Genomic DNA, 19924 nt, shown 5'->3' with positions numbered 1-19924 from the left:
GTTTTCACCCAGTGCATTTTTTTGGAAAGGTCAGGGACTTTTTTTAACGCAAAAGGTTGCGTTTTTGGTTCAATAGACTTCAATGGAAATGCTGCAGAAAAGCATGTATTGCGTTTTTACCACATTTTTTATGCATTCTTGATGTGTTTTGCATTTTGCGTTTTAAATCTGCCTAGCAACAAGAAAAATTAAGAAAATAAGAAAAACGCAACACAAAACGGGTGTTGAAATGGGTCAAACACAACCTGCATAGGTGTGAACCTAGCCTAAAGGAGGAGAAAAAGGGAAAAGGTTGACTGAATTTGCAAGCATTGATAAAAGGAAGGTTAAAATTCTAATAATTAACGGCTTGCCCGTCACCCTATAGTACAATTACTCCTACAGGGCTGCGCAAAATCATGTATATGTTATTGGCATATCCAGGTAGGGGGCACATGCGCGCACCACCCTACACACGCCGCCATTGGCTGCTAGGCATGTCAATCACCGGGTCCCCGCCAGATTTCCTGCCAGCACTCGGCGATCGCCGTGCAAAGCTGACGGGAGAGACCTGTGTATAAACAACACAGATCTCTCTCCTGCCAGCAAGTACATGCTGCTTTGTATTTCTCTGCACAGCGGAGAAATACAAAACAGCATGCCTCCCTAGTAAAACAGCACACACAGTAAAACACACACAGCACACAGTTAACCCTTTGATTGCCGAAACGTTAACCCCTTCCTGCCTAGTGTCATTAGTACAGTGTCGGTGCTTTCTATTAGCACTGATCACTGTATTAGTGTCACTCGGGATGTCAGTGGCAGTTAGTCAGTTCCCAGCCAGTGTCAGAATGCCCGCTGCAGTCCCGCTAAGTCACCAATTGCTGCCATTGCTAGTATAAAAAAAGTAAAAATTCCAGTATATATACCGCCATTTGTAGATGCTATAACTTTCATGTAAACCAATTAATTTACACGTATTGGGATTTTTTTTTTAGCAAAGACATGTAGTAGAATACATTTTGGCCAAAATTTATGAGGAAGTTTGATTTTTAACATTTTTTTTATTGGATATGTTTTATAGCCAAAAAAAAAAAAATATATATATATATATATATATATATATATATATAATTTATTTATTTTTTTTAATTTGTTGGTCTTTTTTTTTTATAGCGCAAAAAAAAACAAAAACGCAGAGGTGATCAAATACCACTGAAAGAAAGCGCTATTTGTGGGAAAAAAGGACATAAATTTAATTTATGTACAGCGTTGCATGACTGCGCAATTGTCAATTAAAGTAACGCAGTGCAGTATTGCAAAAAGTGGCCTGGTCAGGAAGGGGGGTAAATCCTCTGGAGGGCAAGTGGTTTTAGAAATTCACAGTATAATAACAATATATACAAGCAATGATTTTATGTGTTACACAAAGGCAGATCTTTTACAGTTCTTCATTGATTACTCCAGATCCTCTCTGTTACTGTACTTTTCTGTTTACAATATCCTGAGCATAGGGGGACTTCTGCCTTCACAAGTACATCATGTTGTAGAGCCTACAATGATCAGTGTGATTGGCATCACACTGTAGAGGGCAGATCAGTGTTTTTCAATGCTGGCATCTTGGCGGTGTGGTTTGAGTGTGGAGTTGGTAGCATTTGGTGCTGCTGTTTCAGGAGCGGAATATGCTACAAAAGACAGGCCACACAGCAAAGATCTCGGTGGAGCCTGGGAGTAGGTAAGTATATGCCTTGATAGAGCTACTGTGAGGGATATTGGGACCTATTAAAGGTAAGTAATTTGTTAGTGCATGTACACTTTATTGAGAACGTTGTCCATACATTTTTAGAAAGTTGGTTACGCTATCAGTGACTGAAATTCAAACCCATAGATACTGTACTGTATGTGTATGCCAGAGGCATAAAGAAATCTCAGCAGTACAGTTTCCATAACATATTTTTATTGTTATTTTAAATCATGAGGACCCATTTGGGATTATATGCCATTTTTAATACAGTTTGTTGTCTTTATCTTTTAAATTCACTTAGCTTGTGTCAGCCTGTGTCTTAATTAATGTTACCTTCTACAGGAGATTCTCGTGTGAGTGAACAGCTTGGACTTACAACGTTCCACACACTCTTTCTTCGGGAACATAACCGCATTGCCATTCAGCTTAATAAATTAAACCCTCATTGGTCTGGAGAGAGACTGTACCAAGAGACCCGCAAGATCATTGGGAGCATGATGCAGGTGTGTTACTTTAATAATAGTATATCACAAATGAACAAAGCATTTGTCCCATAGGCAGATAATGTTTGAGCTCAACTGAGTCTTTAGTTTAACTCAGCTAAATACATTTGGGTGCTTCAAACCAAAAGGGCTTGCAAGGTCTTCCAGTTTGTTTAGTTTAGAAAGCAGCCACAGTGTGAGCAGAAAAGCCAGTCTCCTGCCAGCAAGCTGCAGAATAAGACCCTTGCCCTCTGTGTGGTAGCAATGGACTAGCATGTGCTCTGCTGAGTCAGAGGTAGAGCTCTCCTATCAGTAGGGAGTATGAGCTTTACTGATTGCAGACCTTTGGAGAGCTATAGGGATCACTGCCTTGTTCAACAGTATCATGCCCAAAATGTGTTTTATTTTCTAAATAAAATTAAGTCTGGGATCTATATGTTCTGCTTTTTGAGTTTTTCCTCCTGTATACCTAATCTCTACTTGAGCTGACCTTCAGCACCTCTTCTGGGAGAGCTGCCTAAAAGTAATTAGTCTCTATACCCTGCTTAAGAACTGCTTGAAAATACCCACTGTTATAAGAAAGCCAGCACCCCACAACTTCCTTCTGCTGTCAGATGTTAACTTCTGACAGGGTTTCTACTACGTCCAAAATTAAACAAAAATTTTAGCCAGAGAAAAGCGTTCAACAGTTACTTGATTTAAGTTGCAATGTTTTACCTAAATAGAATTATCATTACACTGATGACAGCCACACTACTGCACAAAATATATTGCTTCTTTTTAAAGGATAAGTTCACCTTTTGTTACACCAGCCTCCACTTCCCCTGATCCCCTGTTTTGACAGCTAGCAGGGGATCTCCTCCCTCCACTGGCTGTCACAATCTGAAAAAAATGGGAGTGTGCGGAGCTCAGCCTGTCCAGCCGCACCATTCATTAACATGATTCTGTGAATGGGAAAACTCCAAGTTCCGACAGCATTTGCAGCTGTCAGCTTGTAGTTCTCAATGCACTACTAGAATGCTGCTGAGCTCTCTAGGTAGCACATTGAGATTCCTGTCAGTGTGTAACTGCCTGCCCATATCGGAGGTACAGACAGATATAAAGACAGTCTGCAGGTGGCAACACACCTGCAATCTGCTGATCATGGGTGCAATGCTTTACATGCTCCTAGCAAAAAAAAAAATTAATACATATTTTTTTCCCTGCAAAGACCTCACATTCTCATTAATTATACTTTGATATCATGCATCAGGCATAGTTGACTTGATGACTGAAAGCTGCCTTGGCTAACCATAACATTTCCAGCACTATGCTGTTGGTATGAATTTCTCCTGAAATGTTGTATTGGGTTTTCACCAAACGTATTTACTAATACTGTGGCCAAATAACTCTATCTTTGATTCATCAGTCCTCAACACATTGCTCCAGAAGGCCTGGTCTTTGCCTATATGTTCAATAGCAAACATTAATCGTGTTGTAATGTTTCGTTTGGATAGCAATGGCTTTCATCTGGCGCACTTTCCATGGAGGAACACTGGTGGATTCTCTTTTTGATTCATGCACTTTGATGCCAACTGTAGTAAGAGTTACTTGAAGATCCCCAATGAAATTTTGGGGTTCTTGGAGACTTGTTTTAGCATCGCAATGACAGCTCTTGGTCAGATCCTGGGCTAATTGTGCTGGGCCTGCTAGTCCTGGACAAATTAGCAGGCATTTGAAATTTTCACCATTTGTGGATTATTTCCTTCCAGTGGAATGATTGATTTCAAATAATTTGCTAAATCCTTTGCCAGATTCATAGACCCCCAGAACCTTCTTTCTTAGGTCTTTAGAGAGCTCTTTTGATCTCAACATGATGACACTATACCCTAGATATCTGAGTTTTAAATAAAACTGGGTCCAACTGCATATTCCCTATGAAGTTTCTAATCACTGTTACCTAATCCTGAACTCCTGATCCTAATTTTTATGGATTTGAAATACAGGTAAATGAAGAGGTGTTCTTGCTTTTTACACGTGACATACCTGTATTTTCTTATTTTTACATTATATGAATGAATGTCCTTTATCAGTAGGTGCTGTTCAAATGAAAAAGTTGACAATCTCCAAGGAAGGGTACTTACTTTTCCACATGACTGCAAATTATATATATATATATATATATATATATATATATTGTAATATACTTATTTCCCTCATGAACATGCAAATCAGTGCATAATTTGTTAGATATGCATTTCTTTTAAATTTTTTGTTGCTATTCTTCCTCTCAGTGTTACAATACACCTACCATTCGATTTTTAGAATGATCATTTCTTTGTGAGTGGGCAAACATTCAAAATCAGCAGGGGATCAAAAACGTATTTCCTTCACTGTATCTCTTGCTGTCTGAATGTCCATTTGTTTATGTACAGTATGAGACTTATTTTATCTATATATTTTCTCATTACCAGAAAATAACATATAAAGATTGGCTTCCTCTACTGCTGGGCAGTGAGATGTCCCATGTTCTGCCTACACATACAGGTTATAATGATAATGAAGATCCAAGAGTCTCAAATGCATTCACTCTTGCTTTTCGTATGGGGCACACTCTGGTTCATCCACTAGTGTACCGTCTAGGAGATGGATATCGGCCATATCAAACAGACCCTGCTGTCCCTCTTCATAAGACTTTCTTTACCACATGGAGGATGGCAAAAGAAGGTAAACTGGCCAATTATAATCATGTTGTTTGTCAGTTTATTAAATAATCTCTCATCTGCGCTAGCTTTTTTCAGTTTATTAGAATGGCCATTGCACTAAAAAGCAAGGTCTCCCTAAAGCATTAAGCCCTCCTCCACTACAAATTTTAGGACCATTAAAGTTGAAAAAAGAAACCTGCAGGGCAAAAAGTTATTCTTTAATACTGCTTCCACTCCTGGTCTCCAGGCGAGGATGACATCTCCATCTTTACAACAGGTTCTGGGAAATGCTGAGTAACCCAAATCTAATAAAAAATACACTCTTGCATTGTGCTGGAGTGTCTTCTCTAGAGATTAGGGATAATCAGCATTTCCCAGGATCTGCAGTGTGAAACCTGTGGGTAAGGTAAGTATATCTACTAAGTTTTTTTTTTTAACTTTAATGATTTATTGAGCAGACTTAGCTTGTTTGTGCAATTCCTGCATTAGTGTATTTACCCCTTTATAGAAACCAGTGTTAACTATCTACTTCCAAGTGGCTCACCTAATCTGTAGCATACCTTGAAAATGTAGACTAAATATTAGTGCCTCTAACTGCATGTAAATGTTTTCCAAACAATCCAAAATGTTTTAAAATGCCTGATATCTATTTTATACATGATTAATTATTTGCTATAATTGTTATGTTAAACTTAACCAAAGAAAAAGTTGTCTTCTCTTGAATCCATCAAAGTGTCCTTGGGGGCAAATATCCCATTGGTTGAGAAGCAATAGGTAGAGAGCTATACGCAATTAATGAAATTAGAGTAACACTTTGTAGAAAATTGATACAGAATATATTTCAAGCAAAGCAACATTTTAAGCACTTCATCTCTGTGATTAATATATCGTACTTTAATCTTTACATTACTACCAGTGTTTCCTACTTGCAGGTGGAATCGACCCTTTCCTTAGGGGTATGTTGGCCAATTCTGCCAAACTGAACCGGCAAAATCAGATGGTGGATGATGAGTTGAGGGAGCGCCTGTTTAAGTTTGTGAAGCGTATTGGTTTTGATCTAGCAGCACTCAATATACAGAGAGGGCGTGAACATGGCCTGCCAGGTAACATGAAACCAATATGAATGTCAACTTTTTGTTCTAAAACAGTATGATCAAAACATCTCTTTAATAAGGGACACAAATTTTGTGTTTTTTGTATCGAATAAAAATGTAATAAATATTCCTGTTGACAACACCATTACTCTCTCACAACCTGTGAAACAAACAAATATGATTGACAGCACAGACATGCATGGATATGCAAGGTAGGAGCAGATGGCATTTATATAGAGAAAGCTTTGAGGCGTAGGAACCCTGATGCTAGTTAAAAATGTAAAAAAAGAAAAAAAGAATGAAAGAATTTATAACCTCTGTAAAACAAATAATTTTAAGAAAAATTCTCTTTGGGTCTCTTTGCCTCCCGGTATGGTAAAATTTAAGAACCTCTGCCCTTAACTAAGTTCTAACAATATTTAACCCCTTTTCATGCTCCCCCTATCCTTTACCAGGAGTCTATGTGCTATTGCAATGCCAATAGCAGGTTCTGCATCAAAAGCATGCAGTGCCAAAATTCTGATACCAGGATAACCTTTTGGTTCCTGCTTGTTAGTATTTTTTTCCATTGAGATCAATCTTGTAAAAATTGACAATTGCCTTGAGGTGAATATGGGAAGCAAGCCTACCTGTGGAAAATGTCACTTTTCCATTCAGACATTGCAGTAGTGTGCCAGCCCACCCCACTCACCTGGTGAACTAAGAGCTTTTGTAAAAGAACTATTCCCAGGCAAGCACACAGCAAGTTCACTGCTGCCTCTTAGGCTGGGTACACATGGTCCAAATACTGGCTGGTTTAATGGGAACTGGCCAACATTTGGTTAGTGCATGCCTGCTGGGTTGAAAGAAAAAAAAACTTTTCGTGTGTACCAGGCTTTTCTTTCAGTATGAAAATGTTTCTCACAGCCACCTATTAGATATGTAATTGGTTGTATATGAGGCAGAGAGAGGAAGTCACATTTTGGGAAGTTTATGTCCAGTGATCCTTTGAGGAGCAACATAAAGGCTGGTTGCAGTGATCACAGAGCGTTCAGAAGGTCACATCTAGTGACCCTGTGTGGAGCTACATAAGGACTTCTTGCAGGGATCACAGAGAAGTCAGTTTAAGAAAAATTAAGTAAAGTTTTTGATTTTAGCACAGTTGCAGTGTGTTGGAATGCATCAGGAACTGACTGATCAATATCACTTACATATTTTTCCTTTCTACCTAGGATACAATTCTTGGAGGAGATTTTGTGGCCTTTCTGCCCCCAAAAATCTAGATGAGTTGGCCATTGTTCTAAATAATAAGCAACTGGCCAAAAAATTATTAGATCTGTATGGAACACCTGAAAACATAGATCTCTGGATTGGAGGAGTCTCTGAACCCTTGGTTCCAGGTGGAAGAACTGGAAAGCTACTGTCTTGTCTTATTGGAGACCAGTTCCGCAGGGCTCGAGATGGAGATCGGTATGCTTCATTTAATAGTATACAGGGAAGGCTCACAGGCAAAATATATTTCACTTATTAGTAAGTCCCACAAGAAGTATTCGCACAATCTGATCCCAGTAAAGGTAATGAATGCTAAAATTCAAAAGTTACAACATATAATGGAGGTGCGAAATAAGTACATTCAATATCACATAGGTTAAAATATACGTTGCTGTGCAGCATGCTGTTCTAACACCTACGTTGTCAGGCAAAAAAGCAGCATAAATCTTTGGCATGTCATGTGGTATCACCAGATAGGATATCATCTGTATGCTTGAGAATATGGCTCCCCAATCTACCAGCTTCATTTTAACTTCCGATAATGTCTGAAATGTTTACATATTTAAACAAGAAAATTATTTTTAAAATTGTTTTGTATAAAGAGACAAGCTCAAAAGTATATTTAGTGGCAAATCAGATACCTTTGATTTGGGGGTCAAAATGGGTGTTCTAAGAGTCCATAAAGTGCAAATAAAATTTTCGGTTAAGTTTGTTTGTTCATTCCTACCTTCTTTGTGAGCTCAGCTGTGAGAAAAAAAAAGTGCATCTGGGAAATGGAAATCAGGTCCTTTTCTGGTCAGGATAATTAGATTTATATAGGACAAGAATCCAATTATCAGTATGTAAGAACACATTTGTAGCCAGCACAAAATGAGTATGCTCACAGTGCTCATTATAAATTCCATGTATACTACATACAAGGTGGTATCAAAAAGACTTGCTGTCCATGATGAAATAGCAGACGTGGTAATGCACGTGGTCAGAATGGCACCAGTTGCACGGCTCCACAAGACGATGTCTTTTGGCACACTGACTTATGGAGGACGGTGCTCCATTTGACTGTGTGTGCAGCCTTGTTCTGCCATCTGTTGGCGTGTTACAAAACTAATGTGTTGACACCACCTCCTATATGCAAAATAACTGTACTATGCTTTGGATAGAGTTTATACTAGTTTGTGCAAAAGGGTAATTTATCAATAATTTCTTTTGTCTAGGTTTTATTATGAGAATGATTTAGTTCTCAGCAAAGCTCAGAAAAGTTCCATAGAGAAATCAACTATGTCCCAAATTATCTGTTCCAATACAAACATCACAGAGATCCCTCTAAATGTCTTTTTTGGAAATCGGTACCCTGTGGATTTTGTTCCATGTTCCAGCATCCCAGCACTGGACCTGGGCCCATGGAAGGAGCTCCCTGAATTTGGTAAGTACAGAGATGGTTGCCTTTACTTGTCTTGCATTTGGCAACTGTCTAGGATAATGAAGGGTCACAGGGACTAATATATGGTGATAGATTAATGTTGATAAAAAAACATACCTGATTTATGCATGAGCAAGAATTAATGTGGACTGTCACAAAACTCAAACTGAAGCCTTACATGTCCTTGTGTAAGGGATGAACTGCTAATGCCCAGATCAAAAAGGTCCACCTATTACCAGGTACTCAGTGTCCAAATTGTTCAGGTGGCAAAAGTAGCAATGATGTGAGAGCCGTTTACAAAAAAATGTGGTATTGCACAACATTATTTTCCATAGTGTACATAGTATGTTTAAGCCTGGGTTCACACTGATACAGTGCAGAATTCACAGCGTTTTCTGTGCGATTTCCACACCGCATCACAATCACACTCCGGTCATGCGAACCGCTGCGGGTGTGTATGTTAAGTTAACAACACCCCGAAATTGGCCCACAAAATGCGGTGCGATGTACACAATCGGATCGCATGAGTGTGAATACCCATGCAATCTGATTCTAGTGCGGACCAAGAAAATGGTCCTTGCACCTTTTTGGTGCGGATGCAGTGCGATTTGAGCCATACAAAATGTATGCACCGCTCAAAATTCGCAAGTGATTTGCACAGGAATTCTGTGCAGTTCTTGTGCGAATCACATGCGATATGCCGCACCACACAAGTGTGAACCCAGGCGAAGGCTTATGCTAAGTTTTCAATATGTAATTAAGGTGTATCAAAATCCATTGGTTCTTGCTCAGATAATGTCATTTACATTTCCACAGTGCATATATGAAGTTTCTATTGTGACTGTGTTTGTTTGTTATTTTTGCTTTGCATACTGGCAACAATTTGTAGAACTATGCTGATAAATTTGACGATAATCAGTTTCAATGTGTGCTTATTTCTTTTTCTAATTGCAGGTGAACTCAGCTGAAAGCTTCGCTAATGGAACCCACTCCAATAGACTTCCTCTTTGTGGGAGCTCTACGCAGACTATATTTTTGTTTTTTCAATTTTTTTCCCAATTTTGTGGAAACCAAACATTGTTTTTAATAATAGCAGCTACTAACGTGACCTATTCTCACTTTAATAATGCTGCATTATGCTGCTTTCACATTTCATATCCATAAGCCGTATTTATTACCTGGTGATGTAAAGTTCAAGTACAAGTAGAAGTATTCAAACAGATCAAAGACAGAAATAAATGTTTTAAAAAATTGTTTAACTCACATCTGTCCTTTGTCTGTATTCATTTCCTTTGATGTGGGGATAATCTGAAAGGTTAAGTTCACCTTTTTTTCCCCTAAATTTCAGCTTCTCTATGTACCAATATACCAATAATGCATCTCTTTTGCAGAAAAGAAAAAGCTTTCTTTATGTCCTAGACCAGGCATTACCTCAGCTTCAGTGTCCTGTTGAAACCTCCTCCACTAGCCATCCTGAATTTGGTACTTAGGAAGGGAAAGGCAGTAGAAGGAAGCACTTCAGCAGTTGACCTCATTAATACAACCGGCAACCGTCCTCCCCCCCTCCTCCAGGAGATAGCTCCCACCTCTGCAGATTCATCATTTTCCAATGCAATCTTCAATCCTCTTTCTCACTAAATACACATCCATCGATTTTTTTTCTAGCTTACCTTCATCTTGAATAGATTGTTTATTTGCCAGAGTGTGCAGGAGCTGAGCGATCTAATAATGTGGAGCAGTAGTATTGAAAACAGGAGAAGTGTGTCCCTGGAAGTCTGTAAAACTCACTATACACTGTACAATCTTATTTTACAATCTGCTTTAGATCTATCATCAACTATGTAGTGCAAGGGCCTGCCTGATTGGATACAAAGTGATTGGATAGATAGGTATGTCCTCCTATTATATAGTTTTGGTAAATGTAAAGGAGATTGTACAGAGCTTGTAAAATCAGATTTTATAGTGTGTGAACACCTTTAAACACCTAAAATTAACTAGTTGTGCTTTCAGTGCCATTATTTTGTAACAGTACCATTATTTTGCCATTATTTTGTAACGGTACCCCAAACGCAGAAGTAAAGGCACATTTTGCCATGTGAAGAAGCAAGAGACAAATGCAGCAAAACATACAGTAAAGAATGTGCAAACTGCAAAACACCAAAATGTCCCATGAGCTACTTTGCCATGTGTATGGCAGGCCATTCAAATCAATGGGCTACCCTATGCGTGTTGTGGAAAAACATGCCAAAAAACGTGCACTCCTACTATGCTAAGTGTGAATAGGGCCTGAAAGTGAAATTGGTGTATTTACACAAGAACAATAAGGCTTCAGTCATATCTGTGCATTTCTGAACGCATGGCAAACCGCACAAAACGCAATGCTTTGCCATGTGTTTCAGAAACACGCTGAAAATGTGCATCATGATTGCATTGTCATTAAATGTTAAAGGCACCCCAAGCATGGGTAGCAGGCATGCATTTTCTGTGTGACAAACGCACCAAGAAGCTCGGAAAAAAATTATCCACTCTAAAAAAGTTTTGAAGCTTCTTTGGGGTGTTTGTCACCCATAGGGCAGCAAATTCAAGTGAATGGGCTATCCTATGCATGATGAACAGAAATGGTCCAAAACGCCACCCCCCCAAAAAAAAAGAATGAGTGTTGAATGTGAGTTTCTGCTTCGTGGAGATGAGAACGGGGCTTGACAACTGAGTGTCTCTGTCCACTCCCTTCTATGTACTTGTATAAAGATGGCCATACGCTGTGAAATCTTATTGTACAATCTGTCCAATTCCCTTTAGATTTATCAGAACTATGGAATAGGAGAACCAGCCTGAACAATCTATTCAATTTGTATTAAATCAGACAGACCTTTGCACTACATCACTGATGGGAGATCTTACGTATTGTACAATCAGATTGTACAGAAAGTAGGTGGAAATAAAACAAGAGGTGGTATAGTAATGAGGGAGGTATGGTCCATACTGGTAATACACGCCCTATCACGCCCTGTTCTGTGATGGAGCAAGGAAGTGCATGATGGGATTCAGAGCTTCCTGGATGTCACATGATCTACAGAAAATCTGGAATCAGAAAGCATTTTTTAAAAAATCGAACAGGCAGATAAAAATGTAAAGCTTCCATAGATGAGGTAAGTGACAGATACACACATTGGGAAGGCTTGGCCAGAAATGACATTAGAAAACACTTCTGTTTGTTATGAAAAGTAAAATTCTGCCTGAAAAAGTGAACTTAGCCTTTAACCACTTCCCGACCGGCCTTTGCATATAAACGGCCGGACGGTGGCACTGTTTATAAACGGCCTCCCCGCACCCTGCTTGTGCGCACTTCCGACACAGATCGTCGGATGGGATCTCTGTACGAGGTCCCGATCATGTGATCACTGATTGGCCAATCAGTGATCACATGCAAAGTAGTAAGCAAGATGTCACTTGTGACATCATTGCTTACTACAAGTGAAATCTGTGAATGATCACAGAGGTCACATGGTACAAGGCACAACAGCCTTGTACCATGTGACAAGCTGTGACCAATCACAGCTCACACAGTAGTTCTCAATGAGTGCAAGAATGAAGACAGAGAAAGAAAAAAAATCTTCATCACCCCCCACAAGTAGTACAGTGTCACCATGGTGACACTGTACTGCTAGGGTGACAGTATGTAAAAAAAAATAAAAAATAATAATATAAAAAATAAAATAAAAATGTAAAAAAAATGTTTAAAAATTATAATGTTTGGTTATAAACTAATTTGGATTTTTTTTTTTTTTTACTAAAAAGATAACTGAATACATTTGGGCCAAGATTTATGATGAAATATTATTTATTTGCAAAATTTCATTAAAAAATAAACACTTTTTTTCAAAATGTTTGGACTTTTTCATTTACATAGCAAAAAAAATAAAAATTCCAGCGGTGAATAAATACCACCAAAATAAAACTTTATCTGTCTCAAAAAAATGATAAAAAAATTCATTTGGGTACAGTGTTGCATGACCGCGCAATTGTCATTCAAAGTGTGATAGCGCTGAAAATTGCCCTGGTCAGGAAGGGGGTAAAAGTGTCCGGTCTGGAAGTGATTAAGGAAGAAAGGTAAAACTGCCCATAGTGGATAGAGCATTTAGATGAGCCAAGCCAGGGTGAACATTGCACTTCTCCTCTAACTATTTGGTTGGGGTACACTGACATATTCTCGGTTCATCCTACTCTGGGGCTATGGCCGGGGGGCAGATGGCCATGAATCGAGAGGGGTTGGGGCAGCTCAGTATTCCCCCCCCCCCCCACACACACACACTTTTTCCCTTTTTTTTCTTTCCCATTCCCATCCCACTGCCTTTTGGGTTTCGGCCCATTTTATTGTGTTTGGTTGGCCACCAGCCCGAGTTGGCCGGGCATGCCTAGTCTCTCTGGAGAGATAAGTACTCTTACTGGTCATGCACTTCTTTTATGCTGTGTATTTCTCCTTTGTCCTGGGGTTATCGATTGGCAACTCTGTGTTGTCTTATTATTGTTTTGTGAATCCTTTTTACTGTTTTGTATGTAACATTTTTCAATAAAATTCTTGGAATAAATGTAATAAAACAAAAACTGCCTGTGGTCCACTCAATGACCTTGAGAGCTACAGTATAAGCAAAAAGATAGAAATCCTATGAAGTATAAGGAGCATAGAGAGCTAATATCTGCCCAAATTTTTGCAAAAAAGTAACAATCTAACAGGTGTAAATATGTAAACACAAAAGGAAATGTATCATCCTCAAAAATAAAAATAATTGGAAGCATAGTGGCAATGAAATAAAATCAATAACTATGATGTCTAAACGCTAAGTAGCTGACATAAACTAATGGTCTTGCTGCAGCCTTTTGTAGTGGCCTGGGGGACCTGAGTCTAGGGAAAAAAAGGAGAAAGAGGGACGCAAATCAGCCACATACTGCAGTAAGCTTTATTTAGTGTAGCCAGAGTAAAAACAAATTATGCATTCAGTTACAGTTACATGATGTTTAAAAAAAAAAGCAAAAAAAATCAAAACAGTATGCAATTGTGGAGCTTCAGGTTATCTGGCTGGAGCTGTTGTGAGGGTAACACATGCAAATGCACACTGCCAAAACTGTAGCCAGGATGAGGACCTCCATACCTTGTAAATGCCCAGATCTCCTACTGCTTGTGTCTGATTCGCAATCATGAAAATGCGTTTCGTTTCACCGTGCCTCTGGAAGAAGCTTCCAGAACATAAGGAAGGAGATCCAAATGATCTACTCAATATTTACAATGCCCTGGCCAATCCCTGGAGAGGAGTGTCTGGAAGGTGGCTGGGGAGATGCTAAATAGTCAGAAGTCCTGGAGAAATTGTTCTTTCTCCCCAGGAGGGTTCCAAGTTTTGGAGGGGGCTTTCACCCCTTTGAGTCAGTGTGTGGACTGTATAGCTGTTCTTTGAGACCTCAGCTTTGGCAGAGCTGAGAGCCTGAAATTATCTTTCTGAAGAGCTTGCTGTTGGACTTCACCAAAAGGGATTGGATCTGGAAAAGGATTGTCTTCTTCACTGGACAATGTTAGGAGGAAGTTAGAAGGTGTGCAGTTGTCCTGGAGACTTGTGAGTACTGACCCTTAATTGTGATTCCTGGTGACTGTTCTAGGAATGTAAGTGTCAGAGCTATAGACTGAAAAGGCTCTCATAGGGTCTCAGGGTGCCGGCCATTCCCCTGTGCCCTCAATCCAAGTACGTCAGCCTAGAGAAGAGTGTCTTCCTGTCACTCTGCAAGCATTTTGGAGTATTTCATGCTCTAACCCCTCTTCTGTTTAAAGTTCAAGCAATAAATATCAAAAAGACATCCCCTAGACTGAGTCATTGGAGCTCGGTGTGTATGGACTGGTGCTTGCGGTGAGAGGCAGCCTCTGTAATGTTTGGGAAGAACCCGCAATTACCAGCAGCCCCTATGGGGGTAGTGCTACATGATGAATGTATAGCTTCCCCCGCTTAGAAACATAAAACCGCAATAAAAGGTGTTATCACTTCCTGTGTTAGTATCACTCCATTATGGGATTCAATTACTGTAAACCACCCACAGCACATAATTTCAGTTTCTATGCAGGCCTCCAAGTCTCCCTTTGCCACTTTGGTCATGGGACAGTGCTCGGCCCTAGCAATTAGCATCTAGGCCCAGATCAGGGGTGGACTGACCATTTGGAAACTTGGGCACTGCCCGAGGGCCCGGGGTCAGTAGGGGGCCCTATGAGATGCCCCTGGTACCTTTTTCATAGGGTTTTTTGAGTTTGGGCAAGCACACAGGGGCCCCATGATCTCCTATTACCTGGGGGCCCCATGAGTTGTCAGTCCGCCCCTGGCCCAGACACTGTAACAGGGAAGTAGTTTACATGCTCCCCCACACCCAGAAATACTGATTTTTGCTGGCTGCTGAGGAGCAAGCAGCTGCAAGAAGAGTGGGTTAGGTAGGTATAAAACAGTTGGGAATGTCCTTTGCATAGACACTGGGGCTGATTTACTAAAGACAAATAGGCTGTTCACCTTGCAAAGTTAGTTGCACTTTGTAAGGGAAGTTTCACCAGAGATTAGTAAATGAGGTAAAATGTTGTTGAATTCTATCATCCAATCATGTGCAAAAATGTGTTTTTTTATTTTTCTTGCACATGATTGGGTACTCTTTTCAAAGTGAAATTTCACCACATTCATTAAGCTCTGGGGAAACTTCCCTTGCAAAGTAAAAACTTCCCCCAAAAATGAACAGCCTATTTGGCCTTTAGTAAATCAACCCCACTGGCACTTGTGACAAAGTATTACTGGTTAAGCATGTTAATGTTGTATTACGCCATCAGTGGACTAACGTCGCAAATATTGCCCATTCACACTTAATAGTTGCAGTGAAACACAAAGCCAGCAAATATAATCCATTCCTAGATACATTGAATGAAACCCAATTTTGAATCAAAGCTCCATTAAACCAGATTGGTTTCTTTGCATACAATTCCATTTTTATTTTTTTTTACCCCACTGTCTTACATATTTGTATTGTAAAAATGGAGTTAATATAGCCTAATAAATTAATGATTAAAAACAATGAACTGGGTGTGCAAGTTATTTTCGGTATAATAATATTTATTTTAGAATAATATGTTTGTAGGAGTTTGTGTTCTGGAACGTAATGTGGAGTCCTTTTTATGGCAGGTTGAGTTCATGAGATTTCTTTGATGTTATAATTCATACAGATTAGCCATAACATTATAACCACCAAGCTAATATTGAGTAGGTCCTCTTTTTTCTGCTAAAACATCCCTGCGCTATTCAGAAATGGACTCTAAAGTAACATCCACATGAATGGCAGGACCCAAGGTTTGCCAGCAGAACATTGCCCAAAGCATCGTGCACAGGGGGGTGTTATTTACTAAAGCTGAAGAGTGCAAAATCTGGTTCAACTCTGCATAGAAACCAATCAGCTTCCAGGTTTTATTGTCAAAGCTTAGCCTCCCTAGCGGTCTGATTATGTCAGTATTTCTGTGCTCAAAGCGGTAAATGTTTTTGCATGGAAATATGTATTTTTTTTATTGTAGGCCTGTAATTTTTAGGAATAACTCACTGAAATTTGTCCAAAAAAGAGTCTAGTAAACACTCCTGGTATGTTAAAACTTGAAACACGAAATCATAAATTATAATTTAGTAAATAATCATAAAAAATAATAATATAATAATAATAAATTTAATTCAATAATATAATCAATCCAAAAACACTGAAATTTGAAATAGAGCGCCAAGTTCGCACATCATAGATCTTAGTCGCAAAAACGTTTTCAGTGTCTGATGACAAATTTCCCCACAAATCATTATCACTCAATTCTGCAAGTAGTTCTGATTTACTATCGCTGTTCCCTAGCTGGTCTAAAACCGCTTTTGACCTAAAGGGACGCTTTTTGGACGCCATGGACATTTCTCAGTTTCCAGACAGAAAGAACAGTAAAAATGCAGGCAGGGCACAGGACAAAGCACTCGGGACAAAATGTATGTGAAATGGTTTGATACAGTAATGTTTTACTATGTAATTTTAGTGTATTTAGTGTTGCAGGGAACGGAACCCAGAAGACAGATGCCGGCATTGGCCGGAGGACATTGTCGGGGACACTGCAGGAGGGACATCGCGGGAGCGCAGGGCAAGGTAAGTGAAGAAGAGATCCAGGAGCAGCGCTGCATGGTATTCCCGAGTGTAGCTTGGGGTTACCGCTTGTGGTGCTGAAACTTTACCCCGAGCTACACTCGGGAATACCGCCAAGGAGGTTAACTGGACAAGCTGAAGTTAGAATTAGAAGCTGATTGGCTACTATGCACAGCTGCAACAGATTCTGAGTGCACCAGTTTTAGTAAATTAACTCCACTGACTAGCTTTCTTCCTATAGTTCACCCTGATGTCACCTCTTCCCCAGGTACATGCACCCGGACATACACACGATGTAAAAAAAAAACACGATTCATCAGACCAGGACACCTTCTTCCATTGCTCTGTGGTTCAGTTCTGATGCTCACATGCCCACTGTAACGTCCTTAGTCAGCATGAGCACCCTGACCGATCTGCGGCTATGCAGCCCTATTAACAACACACTGAGATGCCAATTGTTTCTGCTTTCAACACATCAGCTTCAGGGATAACATGTTTACATGCTGCCTAATATATCCCATCAACTTTTAGATGCTACTGTAACATGATAATCAATGTTATTCACTTAATCTGTCAGTGATCATAAAATAGGGATCCTTGGTTTGCATATATTGCAAATCATATTCAAGCTGGCCAGCTTGGTCAGTTATCCCTTTCTGGCCAGTTCCCATACTACTGTGAAAAATGCCATATACTTACTTGATCATAGCATCTTTGAATGGATATATAGCGCCAATATTGGGCAACGTGATATAGAGTTAGCAAAACTGCCAACCGATAACAGTTATGATTTCCTAAAATACATACCCCAATGTCTGAGTAATGTAAACTGACCAATCTTCCAGGGGCGCTTGGGCAACTCTTCTGTTTTTTTCTATTTTATTCTATGTGACTATCAGGGTTATTGCACGCAGACAGCTGAGCCATCGCAGTGTAAATTCCAGCATCCCCCCCCATATGGTTGTTATGTATTTTCATTTTCCATATCATATCTAAAAATAATATGTTTCTGTGGAGAAGAATTATACATAGGAGTCCATAGGTAGCTTGTGTTGTCTATTATAGCTTGCAATGTGCAATTAAAAATACATCAACAACTGTACTGTATATAAACCCAACATTTCATATTCCTGATATGTGCCTGCTGTACCATGTACTTGTATGAAAAAGTATCCTGTTCTCTTTGTATTGCTTCCTTTGTGTAAAATCCCTGATGTTCCTGCCAGTCTCTCTGCTTTCCTATTAAACACTGACCACACTAGGCAGGAGAACACAGCATGGTCAGTTCTCTAGCTGTGCAGGGAACTCAGTGTGCTTTCCTTCAATGATCAGGCTTCTGCTCACATGACCAATCCCAAGAAAATATCCCCCACATCATTATACCACCACCAGCCTGAACCATTAATACAAGGCAGGACGGATCCATGCTTTTATGTTGTTTATACCAAATTCTGACTCTACTATCTGAATGTCACAGCAACCAGTCTGCCCATTCTCCTCTGACCTCTGTCATCAACAAGGCATTTTCGTCCACACAACTGTCGCTCACTGGATATTTTCTCTTTTTCGGACCATTCTCTGTAAACCCTAGAGATGGCTGTGTGTGAAAATCCCAGTAGATCAGCAGTTTTTGAAATACTCAGACCAGCCCGTCTGGCACCAACAGCCACGCCACATTCAAAGTCAATTATATCCCCTTTCTTCCCCATTCTGATGCTCGGTTTGAACTTCAGCTAGTTGTCTTCACCATGTCTAGATGCCATGAATTGATTAGCTGCCATGTGGTTGGCAGATTAGCAATTTGTATTACCAAGCAATTAAACAGGTGTACCTAATAAAGGGGCCATTGAGTGTATCATAAATCTTGATTTCTGGAGATGATGAAAGTCAACTGGCTGCTTGAATCACTATAGATCTAACTAGTGGAGTTCACCTTTTGGCTCTGTCCCACGTCTTTCAGTGGTCATTATGGCACCAAAAAGTGTGCTGTACCACCATCTTAATTTCTCATAAAGTAAGTAAAAATTCATCATGAATCCGGTTGATATAATGTGACATTATACTGGCTGAAGCCTGGATTGTTAAAATGAAAAGCAATTCTTTCTGAAGAGTCAGGTATATATCACCTCCTCACCGCCTGATTGAACTTAGTGGGTGAGTTTGACAAAGGATTCAGCTTGTCAAACGCTGTGATGCATGATAAAACATGGCTCAGCTGTCCATTTTTACTGCCTTCAAACCACCCATCTGAAGGAGACCTCAAAGCAGAGCTCCACCCAAAAGGCCTCCTCCCCTGCTCTTGTTTGTGAAATTGAACTTTTGAGGGGGGAGCAGGTACCTGATTTTGACAAGTACCCGCTCCCACTTCTGCTCCAACCGCCTAGGTGATCAGAAGCAGAGGTTGTCCACCCCTTTTCCTCTCTGCAGTCTTCTGGGACACATGACACATGACAGGTCCCAGAAGACTGCAGGACCATTCTCAATGTGCAGTGTGGCTTGTGCAGTGGGCACCCAGCTTTGAAGCCACATGCTGTGCCCACAGTTAAGATGCCATCACTGGGGACAGACAACAGGAGGTGAAAACGACTGGGGTGAGCACATCGCTCATGGGACAGGTGAGTGGCTGCTTATTAAAAGTCACCAGCTACAGTTTTTTAGTGCACATAAAGTGTTTGTCAGTTTTTCAAGCGGACCCAACCGCACCATTCGTAGACCTCTATGGACCTTCCGGCATCCAATCCTGTAAGTCAAAAACAGACGAATGGGGATCTGTTCTCCATTTGTCTAGTGGATCGGATGGGATGGCAGTTGGGTGGAAACAGACAGGTGGTCCGTTTCCATCCAACCACCCCATAGAAGACAGCGGTCTGTGTCTGTATCCATTCTGCAGCAGACACAGACATGTCACCTGCCTGCTCAGCGGGGATTAGTGGAGAGATCCCCCGCTGAGCAGGCAGATCCGCTCACAGATCCACCCCGTGTGAAAGAGGCCTTAGAGATGAGGTAATAATCGACTTGAGTAAATAACTGACCAGTTATAAAAATAGCTTTATTAGATAAATGAAAGAATGAAGAACAGGAGGTTGTACAATCTT

At 40.1% G+C, this 19924-nt stretch overlaps 1 protein-coding gene across 1 annotated transcript in view; it reads left to right on the top strand.

The window, feature by feature from the left end:
- The window catches only part of LOC149457433 (myeloperoxidase-like), a 29532-nt gene extending 19615 nt beyond the window's left edge, over positions 1 to 9917 (top strand). Inside the window, exons 8-13 of the mRNA XM_089683797.1 lie at positions 2066 to 2226; positions 4659 to 4911; positions 5822 to 5992; positions 7195 to 7432; positions 8449 to 8657; positions 9609 to 9917. Of these exons, the coding sequence (XP_089539923.1) occupies positions 2066 to 2226; positions 4659 to 4911; positions 5822 to 5992; positions 7195 to 7432; positions 8449 to 8657; positions 9609 to 9622 (1046 nt within the window). The 3' untranslated portion in view covers positions 9623 to 9917. The remainder of the gene's footprint in view (positions 1 to 2065; positions 2227 to 4658; positions 4912 to 5821; positions 5993 to 7194; positions 7433 to 8448; positions 8658 to 9608) is intronic.
- Positions 9918 to 19924: the final 10007 nt, after the last annotated feature.

The sequence above is a fragment of the Staurois parvus genome, unplaced genomic scaffold, assembly GCF_062004578.1.
Source record: "Staurois parvus isolate SC_StPar_1 unplaced genomic scaffold, SC_StPar_1.0 ptg000321l, whole genome shotgun sequence".
NCBI classification, from domain to species: Eukaryota; Metazoa; Chordata; class Amphibia; order Anura; family Ranidae; genus Staurois; species Staurois parvus.
The sequence above is the reverse complement of the archived record's forward strand: the minus strand, read 5'-3'. Positions and strand labels throughout refer to the sequence as shown.